This window comes from Leuciscus leuciscus (assembly GCF_965113295.1).
Source record: "Leuciscus leuciscus genome assembly, chromosome: 22".
NCBI lineage: Eukaryota > Metazoa > Chordata > Actinopteri > Cypriniformes > Leuciscidae > Leuciscus > Leuciscus leuciscus.
The window spans coordinates 13,158,587-13,185,666 of NC_138746.1; the positions used below are offsets into that span (position 1 = coordinate 13,158,587).

Genomic DNA, 27,080 nt, shown 5'->3' on the forward strand with positions numbered 1-27,080 from the left:
ATTTCGCTCGATGGTATTGTTTTTTTTCATTTATATTTTTATAACAGTGATGTCATCGTCCAGCTCAGTTCAGTTCTCATATAATGGTGTGTCAATGCAGGCAGATCAATAATATTGTTGAATATTAAGTGTCCCCATCTAAGCAAGCTAAAAGCCAAAGGGGACAGTGGCAAGGAACCAAAAACTGGTTCTACTAAACAGTGCCTCATCCACTGAGGCTGTGTGTGATGGTACGAATAATTAAGCATTTCCAGGTCCTGCTCTTTGCACATTCCTTCACTGTTCAGCTCCATGCCGGCCCTTCACACCCTCTTATCTGGCCTGCCCAGTGCTGACAAAAAGTAAAAGAGTCTACTAGCCAATCCTCCGCAGCCACAACTGTCGCCTCTAAAGACACATCCAATTAAATGCTCTCATTCAGAGTCCATCAAAAAGCAAATGAATTGACTGCTGGGAATGCTGCCATTGTTTCCTTTCATGCGAGCAAGTGGAGGGACACGGTTGCCCGTGCAGGCAACGTGGCCAATGACGGAGAGGCCCAGTATTTATCTACATTGGTATCCCCGCTTGGCTGCAGCCAAAATCCCAGGTTCACTTGAGGAAAACACTTGGTGCATCATAATGGGACTGTACCAAGACCATTAATGAAATAGACTGAATAGAAACGAGCAAGAGATAAAGAAAAGCAGTTGGAGTCACTTTGGGTGCCGGCTGGCCTTGAGTGGACTGTTTGATCTGTCCTCAGTAGGCCAAGGAAATTGAAAAACAACTGTGTGAATGTTTTTAATGAAATTGTTTTTCAAAAGACAAAACAAAAAAGGAAAGCCCCATGTGGATGTGTGCAAAGTTACTGCCTAAAATTGTAGCAGCTGTATTAATCACAATGCCATAAAGAATATCGTTTTATATAAGAAGTGATGAACATTTTCTAATGACGTCAATTACCTGAGGTGGCTCAAAAGAGGCTGGAGTCGTTCATCAGACTGTACCGCTGGCAAGGACCGTGCAGTCATCTACAAGAAAATAAATAAATTAAGGGTCAGAGTTTAAAGTAATTTAACAGCAATGCAGTAAAGTAAATAAAAAAAAAGTCAATAACTGGAGCATGAACTATGAATTTTTCCAAACAGCATAACACATAATATTCCTAGGCTAATAAAAACTACCCAATGACCAGAAAGACTTTTAGATGCCCAAAATATACAAAATAAATAAATAATTACTTCCAAACCGAATGAACACAAAAGAAAAAAAGTGAAAGTCTTCTTTAGTAGTTGAAATTGTGTCAAAACAAATCTCAGATTTTTGGGGGGGTTTTTCCAGTAAATAATGTTTTTAAACATGTCTACCACAAGATCATAAATCAACTTCGCTGCTAAAGTGGCAGGATATCGGTTAACTGAAGCAAAACGGAGACAATGATGAAGAGACGTGGAGGTCTGAGGATGATCAAGCTATCGAGACTGCAGTGAAACTGCAGCGTAGGCTGCAAATGTTCCAGTCCAATGACCACAGACACACAACCTTTAAAACTAAATCATCCACCATCCAACTCCACAACACTGTTTCATTAAAACAAATGTATCAAACGACATTCATGGATTTAGAGAAATAAAAAGGATGAAAGCTCAGCAGTGTAGAAAAAAAAAAGGTAAAATAAAGAGTGCCAAGACTTGTGCCAGGGTTTTCAGAACAGTCATGTGGGTAATCCTTCTCAAGTAGGCCAATAAAGGTAGGTTGACCATTTTTAATTATCGTTTTTTATTTAATTATTTTTTTTAGTGTTACTGGTAATGCGAAACCACAATTTTTTCATTTACTTGGTTTAACACGACTGAGTTGCCCTTGAGCAAGGCACCTAACTCCCAATTGCTCCGAGTGTGTGTGTCCATGGTTTTTGCAGTGTGTGTGTGTTAACTACTCAATACTCCTAACGTGTGCACTAACTTTAATGGGTTAAATGCAGAGGACAAACTCCGAGTATGGGCTGTCATCCTCGGCCTTCACGTCACTTCACTTTTCATTCTCTCTCAGTGTAATGCCTAATAGAGTAGTGTTTATAAGCGATGCTTTGTTCGCACAGGTTACCAGGGAAACAGCTCTACTTCTGCAGTTCCATAAGTGCCACCTACTGTCAGAGAGGGGATTTACATTTTCATTCAGCTTGTCTGCCATTTTTGTTCGGACCAATGCGAAAATCAGACCAAATATTTTTAGTAAATTCTAAACAGTATATGAAATTCTACAAATCTCAACATTTCGGATAAAATGGTAGCCTATGTACAATTGTTTATGGAGCAGATAAAATGCCTATCATTTATCATTTTAAGTGATTCTATTTTTTTTTTTTTTTATGAAATGTGAAGTTTATAATTTTTAAAACCTTTTTTTGTCAAAACTTTGAGCATGTAGTACCCTAACATGTTGTTGCAAGTCTACCATCCAATAATTTGTTTGTTTAAAATTCATCCATTGCTGTTAATGTTATTTTAATGTTTATGCAAACAAAAAATCCATAGTGCTGCTAATTTTATTTGTTGTTGATTTGCGACATAAAACTTGAAATGATTTCAGTGAGTGTATCAGTACTTTTTTAACATTTCCAGCACATTTGAACAATTCCGTGATATTGATATCCATGATCATTTTGGTCAATATAATGGTGATATGAAATGTTCATACTGTTTCATCTCTAGTGGGGACACTGCAAATGTTGGCAGGACCAGTAAAAAAAAAAAAAAAAATTCCTTATCAGTAATGGGTGACTTAATATTATTCCAAAAGCCAGAGTTTGACAAATATCATGAAACAGCCAGGAAAGTACTCCGTTATTTAAGCTATTTATTTATTTTTTGCCTTTTCTGGGCAATTCTGACACTTCTGAAAATCAGATCGATTGAACATACAAACTCTATAAAACAATCATTTTGTGCTTTTGTATTATCAAGTGAAATCCAAACCACATATCATTGGAGATGAAAGCTCAGTGCAAACTCTTTGTCAGATGGGAAGCAGCTTTCAATTTCATGCTCATTTAATGAGACACTCCCAGTAATGTCTCATCTCTGTCCTCCATGGCCATGAGAAGCCATTACAGAAACACACATCGGCCACGACAGCTCACTAACGGCAGAGAGAACGAGGCACAGTCATTACGCCACAACAGCCATGTTGGTGATCCAGATAATTGGCAGGAAATAGAAGTCAGAAGCAGGAAAGTGGCGTAGAGGGCCGCCGTGCTGAGGGTCAGTGTACAGCGCTGCAGAGAGCCAATAGAGAGATGAGAAACATGGTGGCGGTGGCCCTGAGCCAGATCCCTTCTGTCCATTCCTGAGCATGACAATCACTTTCAGTTGAGCTTGTCAGGTATATAAGACGCTGACAGAACGCTAGATTGGAGCCTGATGTGATTTTCACAAGGTCATACCCATCACTTTACTACTGCAATGAAAAGCAATGCCATGTGCAATTTAAAGCAAAGCCAAGCATATTAACATTTTTACATACTGCTAATATATGCAGTGCAACCAATACTGTATCCTAGAGTTCATATAAACTATACATCTTCTCTTCAAATCGTATTCCTGAACATATGGCACTGTGGAATACACTGCCACATGGTCACTAACATAAATACTTTTCTCCATTAGCAACTGAATTGAACTTGAAGTAATTATTAATGGAATTTATACTGTATATCCCATAAGATAATCCCGTTTCGACAGTCACAAATTCAGTAGTTTATAGTAATTACTATCAAGATCATGAAACAAAAATTGTAATACCACAGCAAAATCAAATATGGTACTGAACTCATTCCTGTATATAAAGTCAACTATTTATTTAAATATTAACAAATGCAAGTAACACTGGCGTGTAGCCTTTAAGAAGAAGTTCCCCATTAAATGCTGTAGCATTCATTTGTTACAGTAATTATTAAGGTAAACAGTCAGCAATAAAGAACAAAAACATAAGAAAAATGTATTAACAGGTCTGTTAGCAAGTCTTAAAAGCAGGCTGTTCAGTTGTATTCACAATGTAAGGTTTGAACAGATATTATATTTTAAAATGTTTTTGTCCAGCCAGTTTACATTCACATAAGACTGTTTACATTAATATTTCACCAAAGGTACCTTTGACTATTCACACACACAGCTGCATAAGAGAAAGACCACATACACATGAGTGTTTGAAAGATTGAAAGCCACCTGTCAGTCAATAATATGTATGACCAATAGTAGGGCTGCTTGATTACGGCACGATTACTTTGATTAATTCTGAGATCATGACTATTTAACACAATTACCCATCCACTATATTAAACTCGGTCACTTAACTTTTTTTTTTATATTCTTTTTGACAGTGGACTGGAAGAAATTCTGATAATTTACTAAATACTTTTCCACACAGAATATGTACACAAAATGTGTAAATTAATAAATATGAAATTTAGCTTTATTTTATTATGGGAAAAAACAATAATAGATATGCAAAACAATTACATATACACAATTACATGAATAATGAGGACGTAATGAACGGAGATGACTAACATGTGGTTTATGAATATTCTTGGGACTAAAAGGAAACAGACTAAACATATGCTTACCATCTTTCTGTCTGGATTAAACACGTCATTTGTTATGGTGTTGCTATACTGGATAAAGATATTATTCTATGACAAAAGAAAAAGAGAGGCAGACATTCCTCCACAGATAGATAATTGCAGCATCTCCATCTTCTTCGAATGGAATTCTTAATAACCATTACAAGGAAATCAGGACTTCATCTCAAAGAAAAGAATTAATGTCAGTCCCCTTAAAACGAGAACCTAAATTGTTAATTTTCTGTTACTTGAGTCTAGCAATTCAGAAACACAATGTGTACAAATTAAACACTTTGTGGAGAGTATGGTGAGACTTCCTTTTTAACAGATTATCATGTTGGTTGCTTGAGACACATTACTAGGGAACAGATGTCGCAATAAAATATGCTTGCTGAGACAAATAAGGGACAACTGGAAAGACAACTCCCCCATCAGGTCAAAGCAAGCAATGCAAGGACATCCTTACAACAAACTCCAGCTGAGCAAATACAGTACAGTGTGTCATTTCATACAGGAACAGCATATCTGTAACTTTCCATTTATGCTTGGATACAACATCCCCATCTGACAGGCTGCTGAAAAAACGTATCAAATATGCCAACTTGAAGCTTTAAGCTTGATATGCATTTTCTATTTTATTTACTTGAGATGGTGTCACTTCAGTATAGAAGCTGGTTTCAACTATAGAATAAAAAAAAAATTAAAAAGGTAATTGTGACTTTTTCACAGAATTGTGTGATATAAACTAGCAATCGCGAGTTATAAAGTTGCATTATATAAAGTCACAATTGAATTCTGACTTTTTTTCTCAGAATTGCAAGTTTAAATCTCACAATTCTGAGTCTGGCACACAATTGCAGATTATGAAGTCAGAATGGTGAGATATAAACTTGCAATTCTGATAAAAGAAGTACGGAAGCCCTAAGAGGCCATGGATTATATATTCTTGTTTTCTCGTGATCTCGAGATAACAAAAGTGGTTTTCTTGTTATCACGACTTAAAATAAAAATAAAACCTAACTAACCGCAACTTTATCTAATGAACATCAATACTAGTTTAACAAAGAACTAGTATTAGAATTAACTAATATGATTAAATATCAGCAAAAACGAATTACATCGAACTCGGTAAAGCATCTCAAATAAGTATTGTTAAATCTAAATTGGTATCACAACCGCAAAATCAATTGACTTTCACCAATAAAAATATAAAGAGTTATTTTAAATAAAAAAAAGCCTCTCTGAACATGTCGTACTGACACATGAGCTGGCAAAGGAAAATGTGAAATTGTCCAGACAGGAAAAGCTAATGAACGGACTGGTCCAGATGGTGATTCAACTGTGATGACACATAAAATACATAATTGAGAGGCATGCTATGTAGGGACTTTATCTCCTGGATCGCACTTGTGCACACTGTTAGAGGCTACGCAAAATGGCGAGAAGACAATACGGCTAATTGGCATCGAGTTCCTACGAAGGCTTGTTGGGCTCTCTGAGGAGTGGCTAGTAACTGGATTTTGCTTGTTAGCAAAAGCGCCAACAGCTTCTCTATGCGTAAGGAGTCTGGAGATCTATAGTGGAGGGAAGGTACAGTCACCGCACAGCACCATGAGCTCATGAGGCCAATTTAACAAGATTAGCAGTGTGTACATCGCATACTGATAATACTGAGCAGGTTTTGTCGATGTAAAGATTACTGATGAGATTGTCCCAGACTTAAACATACTGAATAAGTGTACAAATGAAAGAGGGGAGAGATTTGTGTATTGCAACAAAACCTACAGCAACAGGTTTTATTTTACCATGCAAAAAAATGCTTAAAAAAAAAGCTCACAAGAAAAAGCATACTCTGATCAACAAAATCAGTTATTAATATATTGATGGCGCAAACCAGGTAACATTGGCAGAATAGTATCCTCAGTATCAGTAGCGATTATTTTTTTTCTTAAATTTATGGATCAGTATGGACAAATGTGTTATTAGAGGAGAAAAACAAAATGAGGAACATATGCAAACAAGAAGAGTCGTAGCATTAGAAGCGAAGGTAGGAGAGTAACGTTAACTTTACTGGAAGAATGGAAGAATCCGTTTTCTGTCAATGAGCGAGATGGGCCGTCTGTTTGCTCTGTAGTAAAGTACTTGGCCTATGCAAAACATACAATGTCAAAAAAACATGTCAATTCGATGCGTTTGTTTAATATACTTGCATTTTAAATCGATAAAAATAACAGCATCGGCGCACGTGCGGCTGGAATGCCGCCAACTCGTCCGCGCTAGCGGATTCTGTGCGAGGGATTGCGACGTGACAGAATGCTTGATATCGTCAGAGATTGTAATTACAATGCGCTCAATGTTGTTTTTAAAAAGAGTTGAGAAACATTTGCTTAAGGCATCGTTTTTGTCCTATAACATTCTGTTATTGTTTGGTGAGTATTACGATGATAAAGAGTCATACGGCGTTAAATAGCTACGGTTTGTGTATGTTCATAGCGAATTATCTGATTACTGAATTCTTTAGTTTTTATTTGTAGTTTTTATTTGGTGGAATACATTGTTCTCATTTTCTGTGACCTAATGTATATCAGGTGAGTTTATTGAACAAGAGTGTTTTACTTTGATATGAAGTCACACTTCTACCGTCATTTAAACACACTGTGAAACAAAAACGAATTTCTTGTTGTGTTTGTTGATTTTGCAGAGTGTGACAGAAATAAAATACTGTATGTGCCACTAGAAAACACTGCCTCTTCAGTATAATAATAATAATATTATCTGCTAATACCATAACATTAAATCTGAATGGTTTGCATTGGTGACGTCATATGTAAATGATATGCGGAGACTTGCACTTGGACCATTGTGCGGCCCAGTGGGGAAAAAAGGTTGAGAACCGCTGCATTAGAGGAACTCTGTCTGTCTTACGTGTTGTTTTTGTTTTTCAACAAACCATACTACTGTAGATGCGCCTTCAGATTTGAGATTTTTTTTTACAGAGAATCTTTACACCCCTAATATATATACACAACTTGCATTTGATTTTGTCCTCATATTAAACTCCGGGTTTAAAGGGGAGAAATTGGACGACTGCCATTTCATACAATTTTATAAGCAGCTTACAAAAATACATTACTGAGAGTAGAAACTCAGAGCAAACCTTATGAAAGAATCACATGGTTCATCACATGAGAGAATGGCTTAATTTTCATGTCCTAAAGGTCTTTATGTGGCACAGCTGAAAGAGTCAAAGACCTTGGAGAAGACAAACCTCTCAAAACCCATAAACCTGCAACAATAACATTTATGTGAACGGGCAGGCTACTCTGTGCAAGCTGCTTAAATCCTGAACAACCACGCTATGAGCTTTAAATGTTTGGATTCGATGATAAAATATTGAGCAGACCTTTCCGCATGTTCCTGAAGATGGATCAGTGTAAAGCCATAAATCAAAAGGCCCACTGTTGCTTTCATAAATCCCCAGATAGGCCAAATTGAGTGTTGGATTAGCATAGTCTGGAGCGAGGCTGCAAAAGTCCTCTCCCCTTTGTTGGTGGAGACATCCGCATCTTGATAAGCAATCAGCAATACCCAAACTGACAAGATCAACTAGAACCACTGAGGGGAACCTGATCAGCAAAGATACAGAGATGAAGGATGCATGTCTAGCACAAGGCAGCTTATAAGATTTACACACACACATATATATATATATATATATATATATATATATATATATATATATATATATATATATATATATATATATATATATAAATTAAGCATTGTTACTTAAATATAACTTATATTGAAATATAATGCTGTAGCTGTCTAGTACTTAAAAATGCATTTTGTCTCATTTACCATTATCTAACTAATTTTCATGGGTGAGTTCCAGTATTTGAAAAAAAAATGTATGTCCGCAACACTGCTTTAAACTCCCATGTTTAATATAGGCAACGTTTTGAGCCTGCTGGTTCTTCTTCAGGCAAATAAATAAATAAATACATTTAAAAAAAGGAATTCCAGTAATTTCAATAGGAATCTATTACAACCAATCAGGAATTTTCACGTGAAGTTGAAAAATTTCCCACCGCAGATTATTCAATGGGTTCAATTGCCGCATGGATTGAAAGCGCCTTCTGTGTGAGCTGAGCTTCATATATATTGACAACAGACAATGAACCTTTTCACTAGTGTAATCGCACCTTAATGCTGTGACTTTTCAATTCAATTATAATAATGATAAATAATGGTTGAATCTTTCTATCTTTCCGTTCTCAAACAGTGATAAATTTTATGACATTTTTTAAATAAAATATAATGCAACCGGTACAACAATACTAAATGTAATATGATTTGTTTACCTAAGAATCTTAATAGACATTTTTGCTTTCTAACATTCAATCCCAAAACATTTGCGGTTGAAAAACCTTGTAACTCCATTTGAGCTTGTTTTTGGAATAATGCTAATAATATAACGATAGACGCAAGTGTCTGACCATCCATAAAGCCACAATACTAACTTTGACAACAAGGTGTTTAATCTTTTTAAACAAGGTGTTTTTTTCCCCCCTGAATAGTAGCGGATCTACACTAACCTGCAATTTTTGCTGGTTTCCAAACGAGCTGAATAGGACCTGTCATGGAATCATATCCTCGGATAAACTCCTGCGATCCACAGCTAATGCGAACACATTGTCTTACGACTTGCATAGCATGACTTGACAGCTGAACGTGGGCATTTCACTCATTTTGGATTCGTCAACGACACATTTGGATAGGCCGTACTATCTGAATTCATGATTGGTTGACTGCCAAATTAAAATCTTAAACAGAACGATAAAATAACATTATTAACCGGTTAAGGGTGATTTCAAATAAGCGTTTCTGTTCAGAACGTTAAAACTTGATTTCGTTTTCATTTTCATGTTCCTGTTAAAATTTCACTCCTTTCCAGTTTTTGTTTCTTGAACCGGTTCAGAGCCCTGATTGAAATCCAGCTTAATACCTGTCGAGTTCTAACAGCATTTGGATGAGAATTTTGCTTTAAGGACTGACAGGTGAGCTGAGGATTTTGTACTCTGCTTCCCCATTCTGTTAAAAAAAAGGCCTAAAAGAAATAAAACCACACGAACACTGGAAACCCACAGTGCCTCCAAAGATCGACCATTAAAGGCTTTTTTTTTTTTTAAGAATTACTTTACAATGAGATCATTAAATGAGTTGGTTTAAATGAGCAAGGAAACTTTTAACCCAAAAGGCAAGCTCCAAAATTACAAGTTGTATATCTTAATAAACTTCGCAGGGTCCTTGAGACAGATGCATATATAATTCAGCGGTAACCTTGGTGACCAGCATCACACTTGCTGTGTAAGCACAATAATCTCAGGCACTTTCAATAGAATACATGTGCTGACTTCAAGAGCCTTTCACAAGCTGATTGATTGAAAACACCGGCTTCTCTTGTTAGCGTTACAGCAAAATGTCATTCGATGCAAATTCACTGGAGCTCAGGGACAGTGGCAGAGTTGCAGAGTTGGCGTTAAAACTTGGCAGACCGCACAGCCGGCTGACTGCTGTGAATTGATGCATGGTGCTGGATCATTTACTTTCCTTTGGTCCGCATAGATCACTGACTGACTTTCCAAAAAGGATCCAGAATATTTCAACACAAAAGATACTTTGTTGACACTTCAAGGTTTTTAAAACTTTCACATTTTGTGAGGAGACCAGAACTGCTATCTGAGCACTGAAAAATCTGAACAGGCCCGACTGGTCCAGTAGAAAAACACCTTACGCCGCCTTCAAGCCGCCTTTCCACTGCAAACGACAAACGACAGCCGTCGGACCGGAAGTCATTCATTTCCTATGGAGAGACGTACGGGAGCTGCGGGGAGTTCCGATCATATGCGTATGCGGAAATTTCGGATCCGATTTGGGCTTCGGATGCGTTGAAATATCTGAACTTCTGCGGCTAGACCGTATGCGACCGGTCGACCGGATGTGATGTATTCTAATCAAAACTATGAGCGCGAAGCTAGAATTACCAATATTTTAATACTTTAATGTAAACGCTATTCCTGCAAAATGACGGTTATTAATAATTATGGCTGAAAAAAATATTTGTATCATATTAAATCAATATTTATATTGATTAGCTCTATAAAATCGACTGTTTTTTATATATAAGATGTATTGAGGGTCATTTGTTTTGTGTGGATATATTCATGCATGCATTACATTCATTAAAATCATTAATTTTACCATTGTGAATAGCCGAGGGTAACGGTTGCATCACGACCAATTTCAAAGTTCCGTGCGACTGACACCAGGGGGCGAAATGCGACAATCGAATGCGAATGTCGTGCGCAGTGGAAAGCATTGAGCCCTGATATATAAAAAGCACAGCTAAATTTGACATTTATTACATGGTTTATATGAAGATTGTTTTAAATACACTTAAATTAAAAGTTGTTATATTTTTTAAAGCCTATTAAATTCTAAAAATGAAAGCTTTCAATGTTGAATGTCTATAATTAATAGATAGAATTTTGAAAAGAAATCAATTTAATAGAGACATCAGTATCAGTACTGATATCAGTGATACTGGCCTTCATTCAGTGCTTAGTAAAAATATGCCATTAAACAAGTATTTAAAATATACTGTCTATGTTGTTTCTACATTGTTTTGGGGATAGAATGTGAAAGCATTACAATATAAAAATATATTAAAAACTTTAAATGTTAGGTGCAATTAATCACGATTAATTACAGAAAAGTGTGTGATTAGTTAATTTTTTAACTAATAACTGTTTGCACTAATAAAGACATTTATACGTAACAAGAGTAATGTCGACAGTTAAATAGAGATCGATGACAAAAGCCTGAAATCTGAGGCAAATCGGTGCTTGCTCACTTGAGTGATGATTGCTTTATGTGAATTTTCAAAAACATGAGTTCACAGATCATAGTTGACGATTACAGCATTTCACCAGATTTGTAATAAGACGTGTTTGTAAACTTGTATTCCGCCACAATTAAAGCTTGACTGTTTCCGTCAAAATTAAAGCTCACGGATTGATCTCTTGCATGTATAGAAATTAGGGAAAAAATTATTATAATTTTTTTTTTTTTCATGTTGAACCCAGATGGTCCCACTCTACTCGACTACTCGATCTGTCCTAGGAAAGATATGGGTTGTGTCTGCATTTTGTACACACTAGCATGTACTCTAGAGTCTGAGGTGAGTTAGTGCATTTATCTAACATCACCATCATCTTCTGTCCTTAAGCATATTCAGTGTGATATGAAAAGCAAACAGTGATCCAATTCCAGCCTCCTTACACTTTGCAGTTCAGTGGCCTTGACTCAATGTGTGACCAAAGCCATGAGGTACTTGAGGAATGAACAGACTGAGCAAACTCAAAGGTTATGTCTCACTGGAGGTCAATTTTACATTTCCCATGATGCCATGATCTGAAATGTTCACTTATGGAAAAACAGACAGGCTGAAGTGAAGGAAGTTAGTGCGGTGGTTCTTAATCTTTTTGACTCCAATAAAACAAAACTAAATAAGAACAAAAATTATAAAACCACACTAGATATAGCTGCAATCAAAATATCAAAATTATTCAACCCCCTTGACCTGCAAGACATTTTGCTGTCAAGAACAACATTTTATGAGAACAACAAAGGCATCAGTAAACTATTATAAAAAGAATATTAATACACATTTGAATAATTCTGATAACGTTAAGTTGATGAAAAATTTAAATAAATCAAATTGGCTCTAAACATTCATGTCCAAAATTATTCAACCCCCAAAAGTCACATTTTGTGCAGAATTGTTTCTTCTTTATAAACTCCAGAAATCGCTGCCTGTCAGTGCTTAGAAGATTCTGTCACCTTTTTAATGAAATCTTGGCCCATTCCTCGCTTGAAAAAAATTCCAGATCACTGATAATCTTTGGTTTTCACATTACCACTGCTTTCTTCAAATTCCACCAAATATTTACAATGAGATGTAAATCTGAAGACTGTACAGGCAACTTAAGAACATTCTACGGCTGGTCCCTGAACAAAGCTTCAGTAGATTTGGATTTATACTTTGGGATGGCTGTCCTGCAGGAAAGTCCATTGATCACCAAGCGTCAGTCTCTACACAAAAGGCATAACCATCTTTTCCAAAATGGCTTAATACTTCAAAGAATTCATTTTGTCTTTCATACAGTCAAGATTCCCACTTTCTGCAATAGCAAAGCACCCCCATTACAGACTGGACCGCCTCCATGTTGGACCATAGAGGTGGTGTTCTTCTGCACAGAAGCTTTGCCTTTTTGCCCTAGACATACTGCTGATCCATGGGTCTGAAAAGTTGCAGTTTGGTCCCATCACTCCATAAAACATTCTTCCAGAACCCCACAGGTCTATCCAAACAGATTTTAGCATATTCAAGTCGGCCTTTTGTGTTCTTCTTGGTCAAGAGTGGCAATCGGCAAGATGTCCCAACAAACATTTTATTCCCCTTAATATACCCTATAATATACTCAAAGCGGTTTGTCACCAATGTTAATTAAAAAAAAAATTTTTAAAAAGAGAAAATTACTTTTGCTGCTTTAACAAAGATTAAACAATTATGTTTAATTTATAAGACTATCCAGTGTTATTTTACATTTGATTATTCAATGTCTGTACCTGAATAGTTAGATTTACCTGAAAAACATAAAGCACTGTTTATTTCATTTGTATCTTTGTTCTATTGTATTTATTTATGCTTGTAATTTGTTTCTATGTAGATGCACTACCCTACAAAATCACCCCAATCATCCTAGAATGATTCATTCTTTACAAATAGAGCTATTCACGTCATCTGGGGAAATTGTTTTCAAATCGCAACATACACACATACATACACGTATATGTGTGTGTGTGTGTGTGTGTGTGTGTGTGTGTGTGTGTGTGTGTGTGTGTGTGTGTGTGTGTGTGTGTGTGTGTGTGTATGTGTGTATATGTATATATATATATATATATATACACATATACATATATATACAGTGAGGAAAATAAGTATTTGAACACCCTGCTATTTTGCAAGTTCTCCCACTTGGAAATCATGGAGGGGTCTGAAATTGTCATCGTAGGTGCATGTCCACTGTGAGAGACATAATCTAAAAAAAAAAATCCAGAAATCACAATATATGATTTTTTAACTATTTATTTGTATGATACAGCTGCAAATAAGTATTTGAACACCTGTCTATCAGCTAGAATTCTGACCCTCAAAGACCTGTTAGTCTGCCTTTAAAATGTCCACCTCCACTCCATTTATTATCCTAAATTAGATGCACCTGTTTGAGGTCGTTAGCTGCACCTGTCCACCCCATACAATCAGTAAGAATCCAACTACTAAAGCCTGGTTCACACGGCAGGATAATTAGGCCGATTTTAGCCCCGATTCACCCCTTCTGACAATCTTAAGGATGCTCCGATTATCGTAAAATAATCTGATCAGATATTCCTGCCGTGTGTGGTGTGTTACGGCTGCTCTCGTCTGCTCGGCAGGACGTCGGGACCGCTCCGATCTCAAATCGGGGATATCCAACATGTTGGATTTATTTGGCCCGATTTCTTCTCGTGTGTGGTGTCCCCCAAGCACGCAGCCTGTGGACTGTGGAGTGTAGCCAATCAGAAAGCGAGGTGACGAGGCGGCGAGGAAACACCGGGAAATATAATCAAAACAGCCGGCGATATGGCGCACCAGAAAGTCCGGTGGACGTCAGAGATCATCGCCTTTTCTTTTGATAACGTTTTTTTTCGGTTAAAAACAAACTACAAACTATTGCCACTGCATCCTCTTCGTCCTACTCTGAAGTCACGTTTGATCGAGGTATTTTGCGCGATTTCCCGTCTGATCTGGGAATGCTCGGGAGTCAAATCGGTTCGTGTGTGATGTGTTGATTTTGCCGTGTGGCTGCGCACCACACACAAACTGTACGACCAAAACTGTTAGACCCGTGATTTTTTATCCCCGTGTGTGGGGTCTCTCAGGTTTGGAAAATCGGCCAACAATTTTAAAATCGTCCCGTGTGAACCAGGCTTAACATGGCCAAGACCAAAGAGCTGTCCAAAGACACTAGAGACAAAATTGTACACCTCCACAAGGCTGGAAAGGGCTACGGGGAAATTGCCAAGCAGCGTAGTGAAAAAAGGTCCACTGTTGGAGCAATCATTAGAAAATGGAAGAAGCTAAACATGACTGTCAATCTCCCTCGGACTGGGGCTCCATGCAAGATCTCACCTCGTGGGGTCTCAATGATCCTAAGAAAGGTGAGAAATCAGCCCAGAACTACACGGGAGGAGCTGGTCAATGACCTGAAAAGAGCTGGGACCACCGTTTCCAAGGTTACTGTACGGTAATACACTAAGACGTCATGGTTTGAAATCATGCATGGCACGGAAGGTTCCCCTGCTTAAACCAGCACATGTCAAGGCCCGTCTTAAGTTTGCCAATGACCATTTGGATGACCCAGAGGAGTCATGGGAGAAAGTCATGTGGTCAGATGAGACCAAAATATAACTTTTTGGTCATAATTCCACTACACGTGTTTGGAGGAAGAAGAATGATGAGTACCATCCCAAGAACACCATCCCTACTGTGAAGCATGGGGGTGGTAGCATCATGCTTTGGGGGTGTTTTTCTGCACATGGGACAGGGCGACTGCACTGTATTAAGGAGAGGATGACCGGGGCCATGTATTGCGAGATTTTGGGGAACAACCTCCTTCCCTCAGTTAGAGCATTGAAGATGGGTCGAGGCTGGGTCTTCCAACATGACAATGACCCGAAGCACACAGCCAGGATAACCAAGGAGTGGCTCTGTAAGAAGCATATCAAGGTTCTGGCGTGGCCTAGCCAGTCTTCAGACCTAAACCCAATAGAGAATCTTTGGAGGGAGCTCAAACTCCGTGTTTGGAAACATTATTATTTTTAATGTTTTTGAAAAGTTTCTTCTGCTCATCAAGACTGCATTTATTTGATCAAAAACACAGAAAAAAATGTAATATTGTGATATATTATTACAATTTAAAATAATTGGTTTTCAATTCATTATACTTTAAATTATCATTTATTTCTGTGATGCAAAGCTGAATTTTATACATATACACACACAGAATGTATATACACACACATACATGCATACATACATACATACATACATACATACATAAATAAAAGTAAAAACAACCAGCATACTTGCTATGTGCCCTTTACTGCTGAAACATTTACATCATATTTAGCACCGTTTTTGCTCTTTGGAATTTAAAACCAGTCATTTACAAATTCAGAGTTCGTAAAACGATATTGCAATTTCACACAAGCAGCACTTTTTGGTAAACAGGAATTTAATCTATAATGAAATTCCTATGACTTATTCTGAAATGGCAGAAAGATAATACAAAAGATATATACAATTCTAAAAGCAATCTTCTTGGCTGAATCCATCAATAAGAGTGAAAAAAAACTACATTACATGACTATCCTTTCATCAACTAAAGGCAAAATCCTTCCATTTAAGTGTAAATAATGTCAAGCATGTAGATCCAGCATCAAAACAGAAATAAAGATGCTAATAAAACAGCAAAAAAAAATATATACAATTACCCATTCATACTTGAGCAATAATCTGATGCTGTAACAGACGTATGAGACTTTGTGCAATAAGATAGTTTGAGAGCCCATCTAAATACTGTCACAGCATACTGAGAGATGAAGCCTTTAATATTTAAACATCAATGCTTCCCCCTCAAATAATTACAACCCTAAAATATTTATATTCCAGTGCCTTTCAGAAGCCCTGGCTTTTTGTGAGAGGAAAATTGGAAAATTGAAGCGGCAACCGCATTTCACAAGTGGGTGGTGTTGAGAGGCGCAGAGTGTGTGAAACGTTCTTCTTGGAAACATTTCACCTCCACAAAAAGAGAAAGACCTAACTCTTTTGCTGCCATTTCATCATTCTTTAACCATCCATCATGAGTCACATTAACATCACCTCAAGGATTAAATAAAGAAACTATCTGTAAAATGCATGCTATAAAAAACTTAAATGTTAGTCCAGTCCATAAAAAAATTAATAATTCACACATGACCATTATCTAATGATGGGTCCCTTTCATAATTCAAGGCACATTATACTGTATAATGGCACAAACATAAAATAGGTGGATCATTTTAAAACATTCCCTCATTTCCAATGGAACATTAAGTAGATCACACAAATAAAAGCCTGTTAATTGTCTAAGTGTGCTTCTCATAACATCTGTGATATGAGACTGACGCCTGTGCACCAGAGATATTTATAAAATAATTATTGATATTGCACTGTGGATCTGTTTGTACAAAACATGCCTGAAGGCTCCATTCTTCCCTAAAGATGGGAAACTACTTAAAGTGCTCCCTGTTCTGCATTTAAGCGAGATGGGAGACACACGGAAGACTACAAGTGGAGCTTTGATAAATGCATGGAGCGCTCACATCATTACATACAAGACAAGACTTGCTGACAAGAAACCCAAATCAATCTTGTTATCTGGATCCCACGAGGAGGTCATCTCTCTCCTCTAGCATTCATCAGGACATTTGGCACACCGCAGAGTGGGAGAGATCTCCAGCCTGGCATTACACAATCATAAATCAACTGCAGAGCCCCACTGGACTGCGAACTTGTGGGTAGAACGTGAAAGAATTAAAAATATAGAACTTGATATGTTTTCAATTACACATTTCCTCCACAATGCCTCGTGATGTTTGGTGGAAAAAGCCAGTCTAAATGTATACAATTACAAGTGCTGCCTTTCCAGTTTGATGCCATTATACAATGCAAAACCTTCTTCTTAGTTTCTCATCAATGTTATTCGGCTGGTGTTCCAGATGGGCAGTGCACAATTTGTACACTTTTTACCTGCAATACGAATAACTGCTGCACGAACTAGCAGAAAACGGCACAAGATTTTAAGGTTTTTGGAAGATGTCTGTTGGCAAAAGCTGAATTTTCAGCATCATTACTTCAGTCTTCAGAGTCACATGATCCTTCAGAAATCATTCTAATATGCTGATTTGCTGCTCAAGAAACATTGATTATTATCATCAATGTTTAAAACAGTTGTGCTGCTTAATATTTTGTGGAAACTGTGATCATTTTATTACAATTCATAAATGAATTGAAAGTTCAAAGGAACAGCATTTATATGAAAAAGAAACAGTGGCTGTTATAAACGTCAAATAATATAGATTTTAATATATAATTTTCCACTTCAAGTAGCCTATGTTTTTCTAAAATATACTAAAGTACAATTAATTTAAAGTGTGTTAAAAGCTGTATTGTGAAAATAGGTAAAAGCATGATGCTAATATATTTGTAATACATTTAATATTACTATTGAAAAAGTGAATATATTTAAAATACAATAAAGTATACTTTTTTCATTAGGGATTGTTTATTCTTAGCTGTATAAAACTTTGATATTGTCTTGATGGCCTTTTTATTATTATTTGAGAGGGAGGATTGATTGCCTCACAAAAATTTTATTTACTTTTAAAAACAGATCCTTCAAAATGTTTTTCGTACAAAAATAAAATAATAATAATAAAAAAAAATAGCACTTACATTTTTATTTTACAACTACTATCTGTTCTGTTCTGTACATGGTAGATAGGCCTATGCTGATTCACTTTTTCTCTTGAGGTAATTTAGAATTTAGAAAAACGTTATTGTCTATCACTAGTGATAGACATTTTTCTTAGGTTAAAAATCTCTTATTCAATACAAATCAACAACAACACATACAATTCAACAGTAAACATAAACATACAATTCATTATTAAAACCGACGTCTAAAACATTTAAATGGAAACTACAATTGTGCACAATTCTGCAACCCACACACATTCACTTGACCTTGTTTAAAATAGTCACTGCTTTGGGCACAAACAAATTCCTATAAGCCTTCTTCCTAGCTAAGGGAGTTTGAACCGGCAACCTGATGGAAGTAGATGAAAATAATCATAAAGAGTGTGTGGAGTCTATAATAATAGAAGCTACTTTCCTCTTTACTGCCATATTATGAAGGTCTGAGAGGTGAAGCTGTGAGAGACCCCAGTAATCTTAGATGCCTGCTTAATAATTCTTGATAATTTTTTCCTATTTTCAGCTGAAAGTAAGCTATACCAAGAAACAACGTTAAATGTCATGACTGATTCCACAAGTGACCCAATACACTGTTGTCAAAATGTCCTGTCTAACATTAAATCCTTTCAACGGTCTCAGAAGAAATAAACGCTGATGAGCCTTCTTGCAGACACAGTTCACATGTTGTGCAAAGGACAGTCGGCTGTCAATCACAGTACCTAAATATGTAAAGGATTCAACCTGTTCCACTTCCTGTTCCCCTAACCTAAGTGGTTCAAAAAGAGAAAAAGAGATTTTGGATGGACAAAACCCCCCACAGCACAACTCTTTGGTTTTTCTTGTATTCGACTTTAAGGAACTGTCATGGAACCAGCCAACCATGGTTTCAACAAATTGTTTGTGCATAATCAGGGACTGTTTATCTGTCATACAAGCCACCAAAGCCATGTCATGTAAGAGTATGCACACTCTCTGAAAAGTGACATGACAAAGACAATGTTTAAAGCATAGCATAAACTGATGCACTGCTTTAAATACAAAGTCAATCTTTGTGATTAGTTCATTTAATTATCAGTCATGCAATGTACCATGCAATTTCCATGTGTACTGTATGTGAAGTATAGAGACAAAGTGGAAGAGAAGTCATGTGGTTCATCTTACAGTGTGCGTAATATATATGCCTAATAATAATATTTGTAACCAGTAGGAAGAGCTGTGCACGCGCAAGCGAGGAGATTTCCGGTGTACGAGCACCGCTTGCACTGTCTTCGCCTGCAATTTGCTGCTGTGTCTCTCATTGAAAATGAACTATGACATGCGCTTCCGGCGTCCCGTGTGAAACTGCCTTTATATAGAGGAAACTGCCCAATTTATAAGCTGCCCACCGGGATTTCTCCCGATGGCCACTCCGTGCCTGATAAGATTATTACTATATTATTAGTTACACACCTGACCTTCTGTAGAAGTTGGTGGCATCATTGTGTTCGCTCTCGTATCTGAAGCCCTGACAGGGCTTTGACCACAGTGCTTAACGTTATAAGTAACATACAAACACGCTCTGCACTCCATGTATAGTCCAGCAATGTCTTTTGTGTGTGCATAGATACACACAGATTTACACAATTGAGGCTGATTTGCACTTAAGTTGGATCCTTTCAAAATCATTAAAATGCATTTATCCATCCATTAACAGTCTTGTTATAATTTACTGCTTAATGCACTAGCAGACAGCATTATCACATGGCTGCATATATAATTTAAGTTAATTTACAAGCCAGCTGATTAATTTCCATGAGGGAATTATTTCATTGCATTTCATTTCAAATACTTGCCTTAATTAAGATACAGTGAAATATTGGTCTATTCAGAGCGAAACAGATACTCACTGGTGTGAACCGTAAAAACACACACACACACACACACACACACACACACACACACACACACAAAGGTAAATCAGAGCCAATCCCCAAAGCTTTATTGACTCTAGTTGTTATCAGAGTCTCTTCCGCATTGATCAGATAATGAAGCGAGGAATGCATCAGCCCTTCGTCTGGACACACAACAGCCATGCTTGCTCATTAATCACCCGAGTGGACAAGGGGAAAAACAAACCTTCAAACTGTTCGAGATGGCCTTTCTGTTACGGAAGGACTCAGCATGATTGAAAGTTTGACATTGCCATGTTTTCAGCATGTGTCCATCCATCCATCGGCACCTCCACAGCTCTAGCCAGACACGCCAGCAACAGCCAAATGGCTAAAATTAGCCTCTAGATTGACAGCTTCAATTGAATTGTTGGTAGGCAGAGTGAAAGTGCCTGTGTTTTTCTACTCTACCTTGGTGACTCTCAATTAGGTCAAGCTTTGGTTTCTAAAAGTGTGTGATGCCTAGCGACAAGGTATTATATTACAACCTGGTGATAAAAGAAACACTTCACAAACTTAAACAGAAGAACCTAGAGTCACTCGGTGTGGAAAAACTGCTAAAAAGTGAGTATCTTAGGAGGTCGTTTACAATCGTATCACTTGTGTCAAAGATATTAAAGGAATAACATTATTGTGTTACAGCAAATGCAATTAATAATAGCAATACAAGTAATTCAATTAGTAAATACAATAGTTGCACTGCAATTTTGACCAACAGAAATTACCAATGACATTTTTGGTTGATAGTCGAAAGAGAAAGAGAAAGCAGGCTGAAAATCTGTCTGACAAACTGTGTGATAAATGATCTGTTTTAATTGAATCTAATGTAAATGCAAATCATGTTAGGTGATATATTAATAGAAAAGAGGTCACATTTATGGCTAATACAACAAACACACCTCTGTACACGGCGTGTTAAGGCTCTCAGAAAAAAAGTCTATGAAGCATATTGTAGTCACAATGCGTGACTATTGTACTAAAGTCAGGGTTTTTCCTGGGTCAAAAATGGTCTTTGGTGGTGGAGGATGAACACTGTCATCCACACACACAGTATAAGTACTCTACCCATGTGAACTGCGAGCCCATTACCGTCATTCACCATTGTTTTGAGGCTCTCTTTTTTTTTTTTTTAACCTATCGGTTCAGGCACCGGTACTATTATAAAAGTATCGATTTGGCACAGGTACACATTTTTTGTTTTTAAACGATACCCAACCCTAGCATACAGTATCCATTGCTATGGTTATCACTGCCAATCGGGTTCAATTGCGCATTTAAATACGTTTGCCAGTCCAGAAACTTTTCAATGTGAAGTCGGAACTCGGAAGCATGAAAAATATATATTTTATACAGAAAGCGAGCAAAGATCGCTGCCATTATGATCACTGAAGCTGTCAAATTCAAAGCGAGGTTGAATCTCTTACATAGAGTTTAAACTTTGTTGGTTATAATGAAAGGGATTGCGAGCATGCAGAACTCGCGCTGAACAAAAACAAAAAGCAGTGTTGAGCAGATTCTGACTAATTAAACATCTGATTGGCTACTGCATTCTCAACACTGCAAAGACGCGTTGCAAATAGAAACCATTGATGCTTTTCACAGATTGCTCACACAAACATTCAAGGGAGCATTTTAAAGCAGCTGGTTATTAGCGGGTCCCAGTACTTCAGAGTGGCAGGTATCGTCACATTAAGTGATTAAATAAATCTTTGGCTGAACAAAGATTAATATTCTTGGCCGCCAAAATATTTTGAATGCAGGAAAAATATTAATATATTGCAAAAATAGTATTACAATTTAACACGTCCGTTTTATATTGTAATATACTTAGATTATTTCTGTTGTGGCAAAAGAATAGCATTTATTTGAAACAGACTTTCTGTAAAAATGTTTTTACAGTCACTTTCAATCAATGTAATGCATTCTTGCTGAATCAAAGTATAATTTTTTTTTTATCTTACTGACCCCAAACTTTTGAACAGTAGTGTATATCAGCAAACAGCAACCCGCATGAGAGCCTGAGAGACTGAATGAGGGAAAAAAAGTTAATCCCATTCTGTCATCCCAAGATGACAGAATTGAATTCATCCAGCAGTCTTCGGTTTGTGTATAGTTTCTCTTTGTTTTATAAAGACAAAAAATACATATACATTATATATATATATATATATATATATATATATATATATATATATATATATATATATATATATATATATATATATATATATATATATATATATATATATGTATATATATATATGTATATATATATATGTATATATATATATATATTAAGGGGAAAAGATGTTTTAGAACTTATTTGATTTCTTTCCAAATTATTTAAACAGAGTTAATTAAAAATGCATTAACCGTGCCAAATTAATTAAAGTAATAACTCTCGGATGAATCCACAATATTAACTTTCAAATAACTAAAACACTTGTGTCAGTTTCCCTCTCACAAACACTTCTAACTATGAAAGATTTTTGCATGCCCCAAATTTCCAGTATCTATTTTTAAGATGTGAAAATTCCCACTGTTTCAGTGAAAGACAGCCTGTTGTTTCAGTCTAAAACTAATGAATTGTAAAAAGTTTAGTTTTAAAAACCTGCAAAACAAGGTAAACACACAAGATCAGACTGCAGAGGAAACTTATGATATTTTTAGATTCATAATTAAAACTAGCTCTGTTTAATGAGAAAAGGAACACTGACATGACCAAGTCAGCAAACTTGGCTAGTGATTAAATCTAGAAAACATCCGGAGAACATAACTAACTAATTACCAAATATTTTAACATTTTCTGGAGTACAAGCACCAAATTTTAAACTTTTGAAAGAAGCAAAACTCAACAATATGGACGGCTAATGGCTATTGTAAGAGATCTTCAGGCACTTTGATGGAACTTTGACTAATGTGACTACATCGTATATTTGTTGAGAATGTATGTGTGTTTTATGTCACACAAGTTTAAACATTTGGTTTCCTGTGATAAAGTAAGCATTGTTGTTGAAAACAATGGCGATTTAAATATCACCAAGATAATGTTAACTGGCTAATGTAAGTGAGGTTTTGTTGAAAGAAGAGGGTCAGCTATAGGGTTAAAAGTTACAAGTTAAAAGTGCTGCACAGTATGAAATCATTTGCCAGCAAAAGTGTGGTTTGTTACTTTCATTCATTTACATTTGTTTAATTGCACCTATTCACTAATTGTTGGTAAAATGTTGGTAAAAATCTGAACTACTGGCCTGACCAGCAAAAAAAATTTTGTTTTTATTATTGAGCCTTGAAAAACACACAAAAAAGAAATCATAGGAACAGCGAGAAAGTCAAAAAGCTTTAAACCAAACCTCATTACCAATATGACAGAAAAAGAATTAGTGAGATGGGGAAGTCTTTAACATGCTTTATAAGGCTCAGGCTAATAATAATTTACGTCAATGGACAGTCTCATTATATTAGAGGTCTTATTTTCAAAGTGTTGAAAATTTGCCAAGCGAGCCGCTTCATCCATGATGGCTTTTGAACAACGAGAGGGAATTACATTGACTTTGATGGAAATAGCGCTTTAAATGTCGGACCATAAGCCGCAGCTCAGCTTTGATTAAGAACGGATTCCCATGCCAGACGTTCTGTTTGTTCGTCATGGACACAATTAACTCTACATGACTACCTTTGTATTTCACCACGTTTTGCAGGCTGGTGATCGCTTTTTTGAAAATCGAACATGACCCATGGCTTTTGCCGTAATTGGCAAGTTGCCGCTTAACTGCCAGGGGAACCTTTGAAACTTTCAGACAGAACCAAGTTTCAGCAGTTTTTTTTTAATAAGTCAATGAAACATGAGGAACAAACACTAAAATTGCAATGTCTACCATCGAGACACAGATCTTATTTCATTTACAGAGCTATTTATAGGCCTTTTAGATGGATTAGATACAGAATAGAGTGAAAGGATAATAATCAGGAGAAAAAGAAACTGGACCCACTGAAAAAAAATAAAAAAAAATACTAGCTGGACATTTAAGATCTAGAGGGTATGCATTGCCGTCACTTTCCCGCCGGAATGCGCCCCTTCAGCCAGACTGAGTGGCAAAAGGGCCTGATGCATGACTGGATTTAATGAGGGAAACTGTGAAAACACGAGTAAAACAAGCGATTATCAGTTTAAACTAAAGGTTTGACTCAATATAGTGTTCCTTACAACTTACCAAAGATCCAGTGATCCATGGATATTGACATGCAGCCAGAAATCATGTTTCCTGACATTTATGTGTGCCTGATTTCGATGCCAGGAAAATTATATAAAAATGCTTTATATAAATACAATATAGGTAGGTCTAAATTATCAGGTGATTATCTATATCAATGTTATATACTGTATATATCGTTATATATATCATCCAGCCCTAAAACTTGTAAAGTTTTTGTCAGTGTTTATATAAAAACATCCATTTATACAGAATATAAGATGGTAAATATTTAATTGATCAGTTGTCAATACAATATATAGGGTATGATTTTACCCCAAAATTAAACATATTGACACAAAATGATAACTGCTGCCTGGAGTCCAGTTGTTTCTGTGATTTGCAGAGATCCATTTGCTTCTCTTTTCTGTAGCTTTCGGCAGTCTGTAAAAATATACCTCAGATTTCTAGTAAAATGACATAATTTGGAAGCGGATAATTTCTTCACAAACAGCTCATTATGACTCAATGTTAGAATGCTGCACCTACACTCGATAGTGTGAATAAGATCAGCGCAACGCAGACCACTGCCTTGACAGCGTGAAACATATGATCTGTCTACGCTACGGCCAGGGCTCAGCGGAAGACAGAAAATGCCGGTCCAGCGCTGATTGAGGAATTCAATTCGAAAATAAAAGACAGTTTGACATCTTTTTTTCTCGCATCTGTGAATTTATTTTTTAATCATTTGTCCTGAGATGAAGCGAATATATTTGTGCGGGAATTTCTCGCACTATAAAAGCTAACCTTGCGGGAATGGTTTAAATTATGCGCAATCCCCACATTCCCGCACCGAAATTCAAGCCCTGCAAGATTATCATAAGGGTTGGTTTTTTTTTCTATTTTGAAAGAACCTCATCCACTGAATGTTAGCCTGCTAAATAACATTATCTTGCCAATATGTGCAAAACAACATAAAACACAAAAAGTATAGAAACAAAAAATAGAACAAAAAGTATAAGTATAGAAAAAGTATCAAAATGGTTTAGAGTCAAAGTTGGAAAAACCTGATCAAGTCCGGTCATCTTTTAGCTCACATAAAAAAATTTATGCGTTTGTTCACTTTCGCAAATATTCACCTGTAACAATTGCTGGTCAATGGCAGCTCTACTTAAATGGTCCTTCAGAGCGACACTAGGTGATGCCTGGTAAAGGACTTTCAACCAGGCAATTGATTTCAGAGAGTCTCTCTGGAAATGATTTCGAGTATCATAAAAGACTCGTTCCAGGCCCGATTTATGGAGTCAGCAAGAATATGAAGATTGACACATTTCATTTTCTTCCAGCGTGGCCATCCCAAACGCCATCAAAAAGAAAATGTGCAGGCAGCATATGTTTTCATTAGCCAGGATGGATTAATGCGCAAGCTTATAGAGCTTCAATGTACTGGCAGGAGAGAGATTGTTTACTTGCTGTGTCTGTTCACTGCTTCGGTCGGACAAGAGCTTACCGAATAATAATTCAAATGATTTTTCTCAGAGAACATTCTGCCGAAATAAAACTCATCTCACCAGCTGTCCAACTGTCTGGCAGACTAACTCTGATGGCCAGCCTTGACGAGATGGCATGTAGATGACAAAAAAAATAAAAATCTGCCAAGCTGAAAGATAATTTACCATGCTGAGAAAAGCCTCTTAATTTTGCATCATCCATCTATGACAATCATAATATCCAACATTCAGGTGTGACAGAAAACTCAGGAACAGTACGGTGGCACAGTTTTTATTAAACATTTTCAACTAACAGTGTGTTCAATCCCAGAAGTGCAAGAACAATTTATGCAAACTACATGCCAGAACTAAATGCACAAAGCCTGTCTCTTCTCCACTTACCAGTGATCAACCGAACACAACCGCTCCCCGGTTTCAATTAAAATGCCCAATTAAACCCAAGCTGGGCAGACTAATGTTGTTAAGTAATTCAAGTTCACAAAGCTGCCCGATTTATTATTGTTCCCAATATCCTGTGCACATTTTAATTTCTCCAGTTATAGCAGCAATTAAATATGCTGCTGCATTGTTTACCATCACAGAGACTCTCATTCGAATCTCAGATATTAATGGAGTGAAGATGACAAACAGGCGGATATTACCTTAACAGCCATCACACTGTTCTGTACAACGGATTAAATATTTAAACTGCGCTTCATATTTAGAGTGTTATTTTATACATAACCTCAATGAGATAATGGGTGAACTCATGGGTGCTCCTCAAAACCTTTATGGAAAAACAGAGCATTTACCTTCCCAAACAAAGTAAACAAACTGAAATATTTTTTCTCTCTCTTATGCTAAACAAGGCTTACATTTATTTGATCAAAAATACAGTAAAGTAGTAATATTGTGAAATATTATTACAACTTAAAATAACTGTTTTCTATTTTAAAATCATGTGACGGCAAAGCTGAATTTTCAGCAGCCATAACTCCAGACTCAAGCGTCACGTTCCTTCAGAAACCACTCAAATTCATAGTTTTCAGTCACATGATTGGCCCGTACGGAGACCTAGAGGGCAAAGCATCCAGAGAACTGCAGCACATCTCAAAATAACAACAAAAGTGTGTGAACGATATGCACATTTTTTAACTTGTGATCCATATACAACACCTG

General features: G+C 36.6%; 1 protein-coding gene across 1 annotated transcript in view; it reads right to left on the reverse strand.

The window, feature by feature from the left end:
- The window catches only part of prim2 (DNA primase subunit 2), a 69,478-nt gene that overhangs the window by 36,580 nt on the left and 5,818 nt on the right, over positions 1–27,080 (reverse strand). Inside the window, exon 8 of the mRNA XM_082153836.1 lies at positions 946–1,013. Within this exon, the coding sequence (XP_082009962.1) occupies positions 946–1,013 (68 nt within the window). The remainder of the gene's footprint in view (positions 1–945; positions 1,014–27,080) is intronic.